The 15,903-nt window shown below is 55.6% G+C and overlaps 1 protein-coding gene across 2 annotated transcripts in view; it reads right to left on the bottom strand.

Moving 5' to 3' along the window:
- Positions 1-15,903, bottom strand: part of SMAD3 (SMAD family member 3) — a 117,122-nt gene that overhangs the window by 17,358 nt on the left and 83,861 nt on the right. For both annotated transcript variants that reach the window (XM_059180899.1, XM_059180900.1), the window contains exons 2-5: positions 8,642-8,835; positions 8,314-8,445; positions 6,928-7,002; positions 4,068-4,118 (exon numbers count right to left, since the gene is read on the bottom strand). In XM_059180899.1, coding sequence (XP_059036882.1) covers positions 4,068-4,118; positions 6,928-7,002; positions 8,314-8,445; positions 8,642-8,835 — 452 coding nt within the window. The remainder of the gene's footprint in view (positions 1-4,067; positions 4,119-6,927; positions 7,003-8,313; positions 8,446-8,641; positions 8,836-15,903) is intronic.

Below are 15,903 nucleotides of genomic sequence, written 5' to 3'. Positions count from 1 at the left end.
AGGTGCTCCGAGGGTGCCCTTGAACTCCCAACGTCACCTCAAGGCCTCTCCTTCCCACCTGCTCACTGGCCTCCCACGCCACTGGCTGCCGGACCCAGCCCTCCCCTGACCCTCAGCCTCTTCCCCAACCTCCTCCCTCCCAGGGCACCCGATCAGTCCCTCTCTGGCCTTCCTTCCTCCTCGAGCTGGGTTTCCCTCTCCCAATTCACCCACTCCCAGGACGTCAGCCGGATCTCTGTCAGAGTTTCCAGGGTGAGATCCTACAGATGGTTGACAGGTTATGAGAGTGAAGTGTTTCGGCAGCGCTCAGATGCGGGGGCGAAAGGTTCCAACCAACGGGCCTCCCTTGCACAGGGCTGCTCAGAGGCCTGCCCACATGAGTGCCCTGGGTGCCCAGGGAGGGGAGGTATGGGGTGGGGGGGGGCTTACGGCACAGGTTTCCAAACTCTGGTGATGACAAAACCCTGTCTCCCTTACCCCACTTTGGGAAAGGCTGCCCACAGGCTAATGGCTTCCAAAGTCAGCAGGGCCAGCCCCGGCGTCTCTCCGGACGGCTTGGTTGTGTCCTGGACACAGTTAGACATCGGCCACTCATTGCCACCTTCCCACCCAAGCCCATCCCGGCTCCTGGACGTCCTGCCTCAGCAGCTTCCCAGTTAAAGCTGGTCAATAATTGCCTGCTGATTCAGGCCCGCGGCCTCTCTCAGGGACCCTCCGAGCCCCACCGCCATCACTCCAAAGCGTTCATCTTGGTCTCCTTCAGTTTAACAGCTTTCTAAGGGCAGATTTTTCTTTTTAAATCTGGGGGGGGGGGGGGGCCTGGGGTTTGGCCACCAGCCATTTCCTCTAGAATTTAACTTCTATACACTGGCCAGGTTAATCTTTATGAAGCTGTCAGCTGATAACCAACCACCCTTCCCTTCAGTGACTTCATTCGTAGGCAAGAAGGAAACCACTGAGCATTCAAGGCTCTTTGCTCAGTGTCACCACTGCATCACCAGCCTCATCTGCCCCCCTCATCCCAGCCAACCACAACAGTGGCTATCCTCTGAGCTCCCCCCCCCCCTTTCATGCCCTTCCCTCTACCCGCGATGTCCTTCCCTCCTTCTCCGCCTCCCAGCGTCTCACCTGTCCTTCCGGGGCCAGCTCACTCCTGACACCGTGACTCTGAGGTCTTCCTACCTGATCTGGCACTTTCCTCCTTGGCCTACACAGTTCCCCTTCTGCCTACTCCCTTGGGGTCTGGCACAATGCCTCACGGGGGGACAGAGACCCCTCCCTCCATTCCCATCAGATTGTGAATGCCCACATGGACTCCCAGTATCTGCACATACTGGGAACACAGCAGACCTGACTGAATGAATTCCACAGAGACACAGGCCAGCCTGGGGGCAGGTCCGCACTGGGACGCCATCACTGTCTCCTTTGGACCCTCCGGCTATTTCAACTGTACCTACTTCTCGTTTCATAATTACGTTTACTCCTGCCTTACTGATTCCCCACAAGGCCATAGTATCTTGATGGCAGGGTCTGTGAGTCCTCCTTGAACCCCCCGCCCCACCTGGACTGGCAGGAAGTTCCTGGAGCATCAACAAGGAAGGAAGAGAAAGGCTGGCAGGCAGGGCTCCCACCCCAGCTCCTAAACCTGAGACCCACCCTCAACGCCAATGCCATTCTAGAGCTTGGTCCTGAGGAGGAGGTGAGGACGGGGGAGCTGGTCTAAACAATGCAGTGAGACCGTGTCCTGCTGCAGAGAGAAGCACATGCTCTGAATCCTGAGTTTGAAGGCCTGAGTTCGAAGCTTCTCCATTTACTTGGCAGGAGTGAGGTGACCAGCCTGCTCCTTGGCTTCCTAATCAGGCAAGTGAAGAATCATAGTACTGCCATCGTGTGCAGTGGTTACGAAGCCTGGGTTAACGTGCATGAAGCGCTCCAAACACTAAGTTGTCAAGAAATGTTTGCCATCATCATCACCTTCATCCCTCCCTTCCAGAGAGGATGCCTGGAGTCCGTGAGATTTTCTAGGTGGGGATGAAGCCAAGAGTTTTAAAAAGGTGAAGGTAGGGGGGTGGTTCTGGGGCCCCGCAAGTGGACAGGAAGCACTGATGTCTCACCACGAGTCCTGCCCCTGACTCATGAGCTGACTCGTCCCCCCATGCAGGTGTTCCCAGCACACCGGCACCCACTCTCCCTCCACCCGGCCTGGGGGCTGTTCCTGCCTTTGGAGAAATGACTGAAGTATTCTCAGCCCTCACCCAAGGGGCCTGAGGAATGGGGAGGCAGAGAGGGAGAACTGAGTCCGTGGAACACCCCTGCCCCAGGTCCAAGTTCAAAAACCATCCTGTTGTCCTGGTCTACCCAAACTAGAAGGAAATTCCCAGCAAGCTACCACCTGGGACAGCTTTCATTCTGAACCACTGAGGCAGCACGGCTTCTGAGGCAAGGGCCTGCTCAGGGTCTGTGGACTCAAGGGGCTGCCTTGGCCAAGGGCCGGAGGAGTAGAACGGTCCCCAAATGAAATTTAAACCAGCCAACCTCCAAAGCTGGAAAACCAGAGTCGGGTTCAAGATCCTGGCCTTTAATTTCTCAAGTGTTAACACAGCTTCTAGCCTTCAGAGTTTGTTTTTAATAACTCAATCGGTCCTTTCACATCAGGAATGTGACCTTCCCTCCGCAAAGCCCAACACTCACAGTGATATTATTTTACAAAGACGTTAGAATAGATTCGCCCAAAGTCCCATTTCACACTGCCCACTTGTCAGCCTCTATGAAAGGGGTTTCAGGCATCTCCCGAGGTTCTAAATGCTTTTCTTCATCTGATGCTATCAGTCAAGGCCTGGAAACAACTGGGAATAAAAGCCAGACCAACCTCCACTTCATTCACGGAACTTGGATATTAACTCTTTCTTTTCCCAAACCTTTTTTCACAAACCAAACCCCAGCAGTCAAGGCCCAAACAAAATCAAACTCACATTTTCCCAAAACTACCAGACCAGCACATTAAAAAAAAAAAAAAATCAAAACAGCCCCCAGGAAAGACAGAGTGGAAGTTCCATTTGCCCTGAACCCTTCAACAGGCCCCACTCAGGAGCAGAGGGGCCCTCCTGGAGTCCAGAAACTGCCCTCACACAGAAACCATGGTCCACCTGCTCTAAAACATCAGGAGACAAGGCAAGAGGAGAGAGGAGGCATCTAAATATGGAAATGTCTTTACAAAGGAACAAGAAGAATGAAAAAAAAAAAAAATGGGTGGACAACTGTGATCACCACTGGTGAGGCACTAATACAGACCCGTGATCCACAAATGTCGGAAGGACCATAGCAAAACAAGAACAGTGTGGGAGGGTGAGGAGAGGAGGGGCAACTGTGCTCACCCTTCCCCAACCCCAATTTCCTTATATCTCGCTGTTTCAAATAAAAGGCACATGGGTTGCCTGGGTGGCTAAGCCAGTTGAGGATCTGCCTTCGGCTCTGGTCATGATTCCAGGGTCCTGGGATCGAGCCCCACATCAGGCTCTCTGCTCAGTGGGGGAGTCTGCTTCTCCCTCTGCCACCCCCCACATCCTGCTTGTGTTTTCTCTTTTCTGACAAATAAATAAATACTCTTTTAAACACTAAGCTTTAAAAAAAACCTAAAAAGTACATAATTCTAAGACGAAATACTAGGATAAAACCCCAAGTCTCTCTTGAAATCAGTCAACAGAAGTCAGGGGGCCAGAGTCCACATGGCCGTTCGTGGCTTTGCATCAAACCACACACGAGTGCTTGGCTGACCACAACTTCTCGGCTCCTGAGCACAAGGTTTGGGGGATTTTCATTCACTCACGTCTGACAGCCACTCAGGGGAAATACAAACCCAGCACATGGTCACCTTTTTCCTGCCACCACTGCTCTCAGGTTACTCTGTTCCGTGGGTGACCCCAGAATCACTGTAACCAGAAACCTGATGGGCTGAGCTCAGCTGATGGTGGGGGTGGGGCGGGGGTGGGGGAGAGAGCCTCACGCTCAGGGACCCCTCCCCACACCGGCCTCCAGCCAGGGCTGCTGCTAGACAGGGAGATACTTACCCAAATTATTGTGCGCTGGGGACATCGGATTCGGGGAAAGGTTTGGAGAACCTGCGAGGTGAGACACAGTCGTGAGAACTAATAGAACACTCTTGACTTGGAGAGCTGAATTCCTGAACGCCTGCCTCAAGACGGGGCAGCTCAACCCAGTCCCTGGGTCCCAGTCTTTACCTGAGGCACAAATGGATAATCAGATAACCTCAGAGGTCTCTCCCAGGACTCAATGGTGTGAGAGTCTTGCCCAAGCCCACAGTGCAGGGCCGGGAGCTCCCCTGCAGCTCTGCCCCCAGGGAAATGAGAAGGGCAGGGAAGGCCCTCTCTCCAGCTTTGCTCAAAGGCCCAGGCAGCCAAGCCTCAACCTCCTGCATAGCAAGGCCTGCAGCTGTCCGTCCCAAATGCAGCCCCTTCCCAGGTCTCAGGAAACGCAGCAAGCTGCCTCAGAAATCCCACAGGCCTCCAACCAGAGTGATATCCGACGTGAGGCATGATGGTTCCTGGGGAACGATGTCTGAACCTACCCAGCTCTTCCTGTCCTGCTCCCTTCTCTCTACCTGTTGCTCCCAGAACAGAGAAAACCACATCGCATCAGACAACCCAGCGGACGCCTCTCCCCAGAGCAATTTGGCTCATCCCCGTGTCCCTGCCTCCAGCTGGGACAGCCTATGGGAGGCGCAGCCCCCAACCCCTGCCACCTGCCAGTCTGCCTGCAGAGGTGCCTGGAGCTGTTAAAGGGGTCTGTTCCTGCTCCCCAACCGGGCTGTAACCTCCCCGAGGGTGAGGGAGGAGCCACGGGCTTCTTTTCCTCCTCCAGAACCCAATCCATCAGGGGATGTGGAAGAGCCCGGGAAGAGGCAGTTTCCAAATTGGCCCCGGAGTCCAGGCCTGCGCCCAGTGTATCAGCTGTGGGGTTTTAGCAAAGTGGTTTAACCTCTTTGCGCCCCGATTTTCTCCCCCCTTCAGGTATAAAATGCGGATAATAGCATCCACCGTGTGACCTGCAGATGTGAAGGGAGGTCGTGCGCGTACAAATGGCTGCCCCGAGACTGGCACACGGTGGGCGCTCCGTAAATGCTTTCCTGTTTTGTCGCAGCCCAAATCAAGGCGGCCTGGGGAAGGCCTGGCCTGGAAGGGCCCGTGTGCATGTCCTGGGGGCCACAGGGCTGGAAAAGGTGGTCCTCAGGCCCCAACAAATACACTATCACATCTCAGCTGCCAAGAGAGCAACTTGACTGGTTTCCACGTGAACGTTGAGTCAAGAACAGAGGATAAGCTGGAGACCCCATCCACGGGCCGGGGGTCCCTGAAGCCCAATGTCCACCTCTGACAGATGACGGGCGCCCCCAACAGGGCCCCGCGGGTACACTGATTGCGGGGACAGACCACAGGGCAGAAAGGAGGGCAGGGAGGGGCCGAGAAAGGAGGGTTGAGGGGGAAAGGGGCAGGCTGCTCATTCGGTGCCCGGATCCCCTCCTTCGGCCGGTTTTCTTTGACAACCGTAATCATTCCACGCACAGGAAGAAGAGCAAGGAGGGGAGAGAAAGGATTGAGGAGCCATGCGGCCTCTGGAGAGATGCTGCTCCGCCGAGGCCCCGCGGCAGCACCTCAAAGCCGTGAGCTTGCAGCAGCCGCTTGGCACCGAGTACAGGAGGCCTTCAGTGCATTCCAGCTGGGTCCGCGCCATCCGCCTCTCGAGGGGGGCGTGTGCTACCCACCACGTGCCACGATGCCCAGGCTAGGTAGCCGGCAACTAGGTTCATGGTGAATGGGCACGTCTCCTTCCTGCTTCTTGCGGGAATCGCACACCCTCCCCTGGGCCGCGTGCAAGGGTAGCTGGCTCTGCCTCCCACCATGGCTCTGTGTGGACCCGGCATGCCTGCTCTTGTCGGGACGGACATCTGCTCAGCTCCCTGCTCCTCCTCACCCCACCACACACCCGGCGAGTGCACAGTCTATGTGGCTGGCCGGTGGGCTTCGGTTCCGGGAGCCAATTTGGTCCCATAACAAATGACGCAGGACATCTGGAGACAGGGGGGCTGGGTCCCTCTTGACAGGAACACCTCAGTCACGTTTGGTCACTACACACAGATCCCCAGCAAAGACCCTGCCTCTGTGTGGGCTCTTCCCGATCTTAGGTGATAGAGCCCACCCCCGCCAGTCGACTGCCAGCAACACCTCACGACGGGGGGGGGGGGGGGGGGGGGGGCGATGGACGGGACTCTGCCTACAGCCCAAGGGGACTCCTGCCCTCTCTCAAACCCCGAATGACTGTCCTCCCGCCTCTCCCCGCTCTCCAGCCACACTGAGCTCTCCTCGGCCCAGGAAGGCACCAGGCTGTCCTGCCCACGTGCCCCAGGACTCTGCCTGGCATACGCTTTGCCTGCCCCGATGACTTGGCCAACACTTGCCCAGTTCTAAGACTCAACTCAAGAGACACCTACACGGGGGCGCCTGAGTGGCTCAGTGGGTTAAGCCTCTGCCTTCAGCTCAGGTCCTGGGATCAAGCCCTGAATTGGCTCTCTGCTCAGCAGGGAGCCTGCTTCCTTCTCTCAGCCTGCCTCTATGCCTACTTGTGATCTCTGTCTGTCAAATACATAAATAAAATCTTTAAAGAGAGAGAGAGAGACCTACACTATGAGACACTGCTCCGCCCCCCAGGGCCTGCCCACTTGTGCCCCACGCCCTAGGGGCACAAGGCAGATCACTGCCTGCTGTCTCCCTCTCAGGCTGGGAGCAGCTCAGGCTCACTCCTCCATTCCCAGCACTGGGCACACAGAGGTTGCTCTGTAAATGCCTGAGAGAGGGCTGGAGGGATAGAGGGATGGAGGAGAGACAGGCACTGGGACAGGATGAAGACTCTGACCTGCATCCATGCTGTGGTTCATCTGGTGGTCACTGGTCTCTCCATCTTCACTCAGGTAGCCAGGGGGTGGGGTTTCTGGGAATCAGAAGGAAGGTGGTTCATTAAACGGCCTCCAGTGTTTGGCTTGGAGAACCCCGCTACACGCATCACACAATTACACCACTCTGCCCGCGGCAGGTGCTGTAGGAACACAGCTCCGGGGCAAGGGCACCGTCTCCTGGATTCTGCGATCATCACACCCTTCGACCCCTGGCTCCTCATCTGGATGGGGACCACTTCTGTTCACGTGGCCCTGACTCCCGAGATTGACATGCTTGTTCCGAGAGCCTCTGCCAGACTAAGTGCTCCCCACCCTGGAAGGTCAGATGTAAGCCCACCCCTCCAAGGAGGCCGTGGACTTGCCTCAGTCTTGCCCATCTCTGTCCTCCCAAGGGCCCTTTGGCTCTGCTGTCTACTCCTGCAGGGACACCTTGGTCTTTGTCGTCCCTCTAGGGGTGGTCCTGGCCTCCCTGGGCAGCTGCAAGTTCACTGACAGCAATGACTGTGATCTAGTTCTCTGACTGACCCTGGACAGTGACTGAGCTCTCTAAGGTTTGCTCAGTAAACACAGTGACCTTGTGAAGGACCTGGAAAGGCTGGGTCTGTAAAGGGGTCTCTTGGAACGCTCTGCCCCAGCGCACAGGCCTGTGGTCAACCTCAGCACTGCGCTAACTCACTCAGGGTGAGAGGCTCCCTCCAACCAGAGAGCTCTGGCTCTCGGAAAAGCAGGCGGCAGGATTCCTGCCACTGGGACCAGCCCAAGCACCGGCAAGCAGTTTTCCTGGACGCCCCAAGGGCTGGTGATTCACACCTTATTTGCATGTAAATGAGGGGCTTCTAAAAACATTTGCACTCTGACAGCTGAGCCCACTTTCTCCCTGTGCAGTAAAAACTCCAGCTGGCAGCAGCTCCCGCCCAGGCTGCGGTCCCCCCACCAAGCTTACTTACTTAGGGCCCCGGTTCTCCACACTGGCCGCCCGGCCCTCGGTTCCCCCATGGCTCTGCAGGCCCCCAGACCGTCGGGAGATCCTGCCCAAACTCCAGCCTTGGCCGCGAGGGCGGTGAGAGAAACACAGCGTTGCTATTTCCGCTTCCAAAATAAATGACTGCACCGAGCCCGGGCGGAAGGGTCACGCCGCCGCTCCTCGTGCCAAGAAAAGCATCGTTAGTGAGCGGGGAGGCCAAGGCCACGGGTCCTCTCCCAACGGGTGTGCGGTTCTGAGTCAGGGCCCTGGGGCCAGCGCTGTGTGCAGGGGAGACGGGTTCGAGGGGGCCAGGAGAGCCACGGGGGGTTGTTGGGGGGACGGGAGGCAGGGCCCCTGGTGGCCTACACACCGCGGCGCCTACCTGGAATATTGCTCTGGGGCTCGATGCCCGCGGGGAAGTTCGTGTTCTCAGGGATGGAATGGCTGTAGTCGTCCAGCGGAGGGAACTCGGCCGGGATCTCTGTGTGGCGTGGGACCAGCACAGGAGGTAGAACTGTCCAGAAGAGCAGAGGTGGGTCAGTGTCAAGGCTGGGCTGGCACCAAAGCCCTCCTAGTGTCGCTGGCCCACCAGCACAGTGGACCCGCCTCTACCCCCCTCTCCCGCCCAGGAAGGGGAAGGAGACACCGGGCAGATAGCTGCAGACCCCCGGAGCAGATAAGCTACAGACCCCTGGAACGGGGGCGCCTACCTGGGGTCTCTACCCTCTGATAGTGGTAGGGATTCACGCAGACCTCATCCTTCTTCATGTTGAAGGCGAACTCACACAGCTCCATGGCCCGCAGCTCGTGGTGGCTGTGCAGGTCGGGCCATCGCCACAAGCGGCAGTAGATGACATGGGGGAGCCCCTTCCGATGGGACACCTGCAGGCGGCCATCCAGGGACCTGTGCAGACGGGGTGAAGAGGAACAGCAGAGTGGATTGGGCTGACGTTCTCCCTGACGTCGGCCTGCACTGCTGCTCCTGGGAGCTAGCTGGCCCAAACTCAGGAAGCACCCCCCCCCCCCCCGCCGCCCCATTTCTCTGAGCTGCACAGGGCCTCAGGATCAGAGAATCCTGTTAGGGCTGGCAGGGGTCCCAGGAGAGGAACACAGAGGCCCACCAAGGAAGGCCAAGGGCCTCCCCGGGCTGGCAGGGTGGACCTTGACCTCACCAAGCCCTGGAGTGAGTTCTCTAGCCCTCGCGCACCACCACCCCCCCCCATATGAAGGGAATGGCACTTGACTCGTGTTCTGAGCAGGTCCACGGGCCGGGCTGAGGTGTGCAGAGGGGTTCAGGCCTGAGCAAGAAAATGGGAGTTCTTGAGGTATGTGCACGTGTGAGGACCACAGGGATGTGGAAGTGACGAAGCACAGGCTGCATCTAACCCCTCCCAACACGCAGCCCCTTCCCCCACATCAGAAAAAACAGGAAAACCCCTCTCCCTTCTAGCTGCTATTTGTGAAGAGCTGGGAAGGAAAGAGGGCCATGGAAGGGAATTTCAAATGGTAAGAGCCTACAGCGGCAACCTCTCAGGAACCCCCTTCTGGTTGAGGGTGTCACCCAGGAGTTACTGCCCACAGAGTGCTCCTAGTTCAGAGCCAAAGCCTGAGGCCTCCAGCCGGAGCTGAGGAGAAAGGGAGGCCAGCTCTACACCAGGCTGAGTTCTGCAACTGTCCCCCGCCTGGCTGGACCAGCCAAGGGGCCTTCCCTGTGCAAACAATGTCTTCTGTGGTGACCCAACGCCCCCACCTCTCAGGCCAGGCCAAAGCATGGGCCCCAGCAGCACAGGGCCACGGAAGTGGGTTAAAAGGAAGACTCTCAGAGGCTTCCCCAACCTACTAAGTCCGATTCTTCCTCTTCATAAACCCCCCCAGTGAAGTGCATGAGAAGAAAGGCAGAGCGGGGACGCCGGGCCTGCCTGCTGGGAGCCCGGGAGTGGCAGGCACAATCCCCGCCAAGAGTAAGGCAGGAACATGGCAGGCTTCTGAAGATGACGCCCAGTGTCATACAGGTAAGGAGATCCTGTTCACACAGTCCTTTCTTTAACAGACCTTTTATGAGCTCCTACTACGTGTGGCACGAGGGACACAGTAGGTTGGGAAGAGATGTCATAGTCAAACAGACCCCAGAGTGGTCCCTGATCCCATGAGCCTCCAGTCCAATGGACAAGACAAATATTAATAAAATCATTCTACGCAGCTACAATCACCAACCGTGCAAGGATTCTGAAGGAAAAGTGCAGGGAGCACATGACCCCGGGGACCTGGTTTTACTAAAGGGCTGGACAGGGTACCTCTGGGGTGGGGATGGTTGGCCTGAAAGTGCAAAGGACAAGGAAAACTAACCAGGCAAAGGTGCGTGGGTGGAGGGCGTTCCATGTAAGGCGAAGGTCGTGTGCAAAGGCCCTGTGATGGTGGAAATTACGGTGAGGAGGGAGAACAGAAAGAAGGCCAGAGAGCATGGGGAGGAGAGAGGGAGAGAGCGGGGTGTAAGATGAGGTAGGGGAGCGGGCAAGGCAGGCCTTGCAGGGCCTTGAGAGCCGTGATAAAAGGTTCTACCTTTTTCCTAAAAGCCAAGGAAATCCCTGAGGTGTTTCAGCTGAGATGTTTTCAGCACACATGCGTGTGCACGAGACTGGCCCCGTGATACTTGGCAGCCCGGACAAGACTGGGGACTGTGGGAGTGGACAGTGACTTGGAGGTACATGTGAATAAAGAGGCACATGGCACGACGGCTTTCCCTACAAGAAGGTCCACGCTAGGATCCCACCGCTCAGTGGGTGCAACTTTCCTTAATAGCTGGGTGGGGCCCATGGAGAAGTGTTCACAAGCTCTCCCTGCCCTCGGCCCCCACCACCCAGGACTGAGGGCACCCATTTGCCTGGCTAAACAGAACCCAAGGGCAAGCCTCCAGGGAGGGCTGAGCCAGATGCAACCAGAAGCACCCACCGAGGGGAAAGAAACAGAAGTCCGATCAAACTCTCTAAGCCCCTGGTCTGGGAATGGGGAAGGGACAAAGGTCAGAGCAAGACTTAGTTGCAGGGATTGACAAGGAGCTGCTGACGAAGGGCATCTCCAAGGATATAATTACCTCCCTCCTGTGGAGCCCCAACCAAGGAACCCCTCCAGCCAAAAAACAGTAATTAGCAGGCAGAGCAAGAGAGGGCAGCCTGGGACTCCCCTCCCACCACCCCCTGAGGCAGAGAAGGAAGACTATAGGATATGGAGTCATGCGACCTGGGGTCAACAAGAGGCTCTCCTCTCCCAGCTGGGAGGCCCTGGGCAAATCATGAGGTCCCTGGGACTCTTAGCTACTTCGTCTGGAAAATCCAAGTCCCCCGCCCCCACACCCCCCCACAGCTCAGTGTCCACTAGAAGCCCTAGCGGTCTCTCTCCACGGGACAGCAGCCCTGGGGCAATGGGGTGAGTGACCAGGCTGTGGAGGAAAGAAAGGGAGGGTGGGAACGGATGAGTGGGGACAGGATTACTCAGTTGCTCCCATTCTCTTGCAAAGCCACCGAGTGCATGCAGATGAGGACAGCAGCCACGGTCACTCGGTGTTTGAAAAAAGCCCAAGCTAAGAGCCAGCTGGACACCAAGCGGCCTCTTCCAGGGGCAGCCCTGGAGAAAGGCTCAGGTGGGCAGTGAGGGAGGCCTGGGGCTATGGAGGGGGCCCCTCAGCCCCCACCTAGCTGATTGAAGGGGATGACACTCTTGTTTTAAAGCTAACAATAACACAGGGCAAGAGCAGGGGTGGTGGCGGGTGACACAAGAGAAGGGTCTCGGTTTCCATGGGGCAGACGGCCCCAGAAAGTGAGCACGAACAGAAGCTCCTGGCAACTCTGTATCTGGGCCAGAGCCTTTAGGAAGAGAAGGGGGAGGGGACAGACCCTCACACACAGACAGCCCTGACATCAGACACCCCCAGAACCAGGACACCCGCGGCCGGCAGCTCACTCCCCAGAGACAGGACTGGACCCAGGACATCACACCAGCTCGGGGACCTGTGAGGGGGGAAAGGGCACGGAGAGGGCATACAGGGGACGGCCATGCAGATGTGCAGCTCTGACACGATACGGGGGACGGGGCCAATGTCTGCGTGTGAGGTGGGCTGTGATGGGGTAGCTACAGGTTTCTGCCGCTGAGGGACCGGAAGGGGCATCGAGGTGCCAAAGAAGGACAGGGGCACTGCACTTGTAGGTCAAGAACCTCAGTCTGCACGTCCCTCATCTCTTCCTTTTTTGCATTTCATGGCTGTTTCCTCTCAAAAATAAAGTGCTTGGCTGTCTTCTCAAAGGATTATGGCATAGAAGGCTCCAGGCGGAGAGGAAAGATGGGGAGAAAGGTATGGGAGACGGTAAAGGGGAGGGGGTATGGGAGAAGAAGGTAGTGGAGGGAAGGAAGAGAGGAGAAAGGGAGGGGTGAGGAACGGATGAAGGGGGGAGGGAGGAGAAGAAATGTCCTTCCACATACAACAAACTGAAAGAAGGCGTCTACCTCTGTCCTGCCCAAGACAGCCAGTAGGAGAAGCACGCAAACCCACTCAGAGCCGGCCAAGTGGGAACCGACCTTGGAGTGGAGTGAGCGGAAACCAAGGCACCTCTCAGAGGATTCCAACAAAAGGTATCCCATGTGCGCCTCAGAACCTGCCTGGGAAAGACTTGGGAATTGGGGGCGCCATGCACTTCCCCAGATGAGGCCAAACACAGGAGGATAGCCCGAAAGTCTATGGAAGAGACGGGCAGGTCAGCTCGCCTCCCTGAGCCTCCCAACTAGTGAGAAACAGGTCTGCTCTCTGCAGAAAATGAACCAGAGAGCAGGGCTCCAGATGGGACCACGACGGCACAGCCAGGGTCAGGCGAGGGCTGGAAACAGGATGTTGTCGACCGTCTCTTGCTCACGCGGTACCCAGGATGGTGACAGGCAGGCGCGTCCCCCCCCCACCACCTGTTGGAGACATTAAACAGCCCAGCCCACAAGACACGCAGTACTGACATTTGGGGAACCCCCAACAAAATGGCCCTGTTGCTGCCAGCTCACCCTACAGGGGGGCTCACCTGCCAATGTCAAACACGGAGCATTCAGTCTCCTTTTTACTGCTTCACTCGTAAATACGAACGCACAGCCAGAAGCCTCAGGCATTTAAAGAAAGCCTCCAACAAGAGGCACGGGGACTGAAGTCAGTGGGGGAGAAAAAGGAAGTCTCAGACAACGCAGGGAACAGAGAACATTTCAAACAAAATGAAACGAAAACTACTCTCAGGGAGACAAGATATTATAATCCTAACACCGGAACATTTACAAACTATTATAAAAAACACTTAGAAGGACGCCTGGGTGGCTCAGTTGGTTAAGCATGCAACTCTTGATTTTGGCTCAGGTCATGATCTCATGGGCTGTGGGATCGAGCCCTGTGTTGGGCTCTGCGCTGGGTGTGGAGTCTGATGGGATTCTTTTTCTCCCTCTGCTTGTCCCTCTCCATATTACCCCCACTGCTCAAAACCAAAACCAAACAAACAAACAAAAAAAACCAAAAAAGCCCTCTTGGAAATAATAATATAATAATAAATAAATAATAAAAATAAGTTTAAAATTCTGGAAAGACCTGAGTTTTTTCAATTACATACATGATTTACCAGTTTCTAGAAATCAAGGGAAGCCCAGTAACCAAGGCAGTGTGATAATGGCGAACCACTGGGAAACACATCAATGAAGCCTAACGGAGCCCAGGAATAGTCACGTGTAAAGGGACAGTTGATGTTCAACAAACGACAAAGACCATTTAGTAGAGACAGGATTGTCTGTTCTACAAACAGTGCCAGGACAACTGGATATCCGTATGCGAGACAAATGACCTTCAACCTACACCTTGCACCCTATATAAAAATTAACGGAGATGGGTCCTAATACAGAGCCTGAAACTACAACCACAGGAAGGAATCTTGGTGGCCTTGGGCCAGGCCCATGTGGCTCACACACCACCACGTAAAAAGCATATTCTGCTAAAAAAACAAAGCTCACCAATCGGACTGTAATCAAAATGTAAACTCCTGGTCTTTGAACAACATTGTTAAGAGAATAAAAAGCCACAAGTTGGGAGAAAATATCTGCAAAGCCTCCATCTGACAAAGGACCTGCTTCTGGAATAGATCAAGAACCCCGAAAACTCAGTATTAAGAAAACAAACAACCCGACTACAAAAACAAAAACAGGTAGAGGAATTGAACAGACACACCACAAAAAGATATAAAGATGGTAAATGAGGCACATGAAATGATGCTCAACACCACTAGTCATCAGGGAAGTGCGAATTGAAACCACGATGAGACACCCCTTCGTAATTGTCCGAACGGCTACAATTAAGGGCCGGGCTACAGGCTGGTGAGGGCAGGAAGCGCCTCGTGCGGCAGACATTGCTGGTTGGCATAGGTCACGGTGTAACTACTTTGGAATAACAGTTTGGAAGTTCAAAATAGTTCCTCAAAAGTTCAAAACATCAACTTCCCACACGATCTACCCATCCCACTAAGTGCTTCCTCCCCCAGGAGAAGTGAAAGCAGCTGTCCATTAGGAGACTTGTGTGCGGACGTTCCCAGCCGTGTTACCAGTAAGAGCCCCAAACTGGAAGTCACCCTGTGTTTCTCAACAGGTGAACGGACAGACAGACTGGGATCTATCCACGCCTAGGAACACACCTCAGCCATAAAAACGATCGATGCACGCAACACAGACAAATCTAAAAACAGTTACGCTGAGCGAAAGCCAGCCAGGACTTGGTTTCTGCCACATGACGGAGTAACTTAAAGGAAACATGCCAGCTTCTCCAGAGTGACAGAAAGCAGATCAGTGGTGGCCTGGGGTTGGGGTGAAGGGACGGGAGTGGGGAGCAGGTTAGGGGCTAAAGGTTATGTGGACTATTTTTACAGCACAGGCGGCTTCACAGGTGTAGACAGAGGGCAACATTTCTCAAGTTGTTCACTTTAAATACATGCAGTTTATTGTACATCGATTACACCATTATTCAAAAAAAAAAAAATGAAAGAAAGAAAAGGCAAGAGCTTTGGGGCTTTGGACTTGGATAAACCTGGATTCAAAGACTGACTGTGCTCGAGGACCGTATAAATTTTATCAAATTGCTTCAGGTCTTGGTCTTAATTTTTTACCACCAGAAATGTAAACCCCTTCATTCGATTGCCAGAAAGATCCATGGATCCTCGGTGCAGAATGCCTTTGGGAGAGAGTTGGACACAATCAAGGTGTCCTACTGTCACTATTGTTTTTGGCTCTTGTTACTTTGATCGCCAGGACAGTGCCTGGCGAAGTGCATAGGAGGGCACTCAGAAACCTCAGCCCCCTCCACGGCTTGGACACCCAAGTCCATGGCTTTCTTTAGCTCAGTGCTGCTGATGTCTGCAAGTCTTCTGGGCTCCTCTGCTCAGAGCAGCACCCCCACAGTGCTGTGCAGGGAGTGGGGGGACCGCGGGGGCAAGGAGGGGAGGGGGGCAGTGGGGCTCAGGCCAGGCTTGTGAGGACGGTACACCGGTCTGATGTCCCAGACGCCAGGCTCCTCGCCTGGGATCACACAGCGGTCTGGTATCAGGCTGCCGCTGAAAACCAGCCCTCTTGGCTGCCAGGCTGCGCCCTGATGGCGGGGAGATGGTCAGACTCTCCAGCACACGAGCACGTGACCACCGGCCTGGCTTGGCAGGATTTTCCAGAAGTCATCTGGTCCATGCCCCTACTTCAGGCATTGGCTGCCACTCCTCTTCCTTCAGGGTCTGGGCTGCCCAGAGCCAGCCCTGGTGGTGGTACTTCTCCATCCCATTCCCTCCCTGATGCTTGCCACAGTCAGAACAGTGAATCAGGCGTCTCAGCTGCTGGACCTGATTTAGCTGATGTGTCCTGAATACGCCCTCCCGAGCTCACGGCGCACCGGTCCCATGTTAGGTAAATCCAATAAATAGGTCTTAAT

Source organism: Mustela lutreola, chromosome 7, assembly GCF_030435805.1.
Source record: "Mustela lutreola isolate mMusLut2 chromosome 7, mMusLut2.pri, whole genome shotgun sequence".
Taxonomy (NCBI): domain Eukaryota; kingdom Metazoa; phylum Chordata; class Mammalia; order Carnivora; family Mustelidae; genus Mustela; species Mustela lutreola.
Note: the sequence above shows the minus strand (reverse complement) of the source record. Positions and strands in the feature narration are given on the sequence as shown.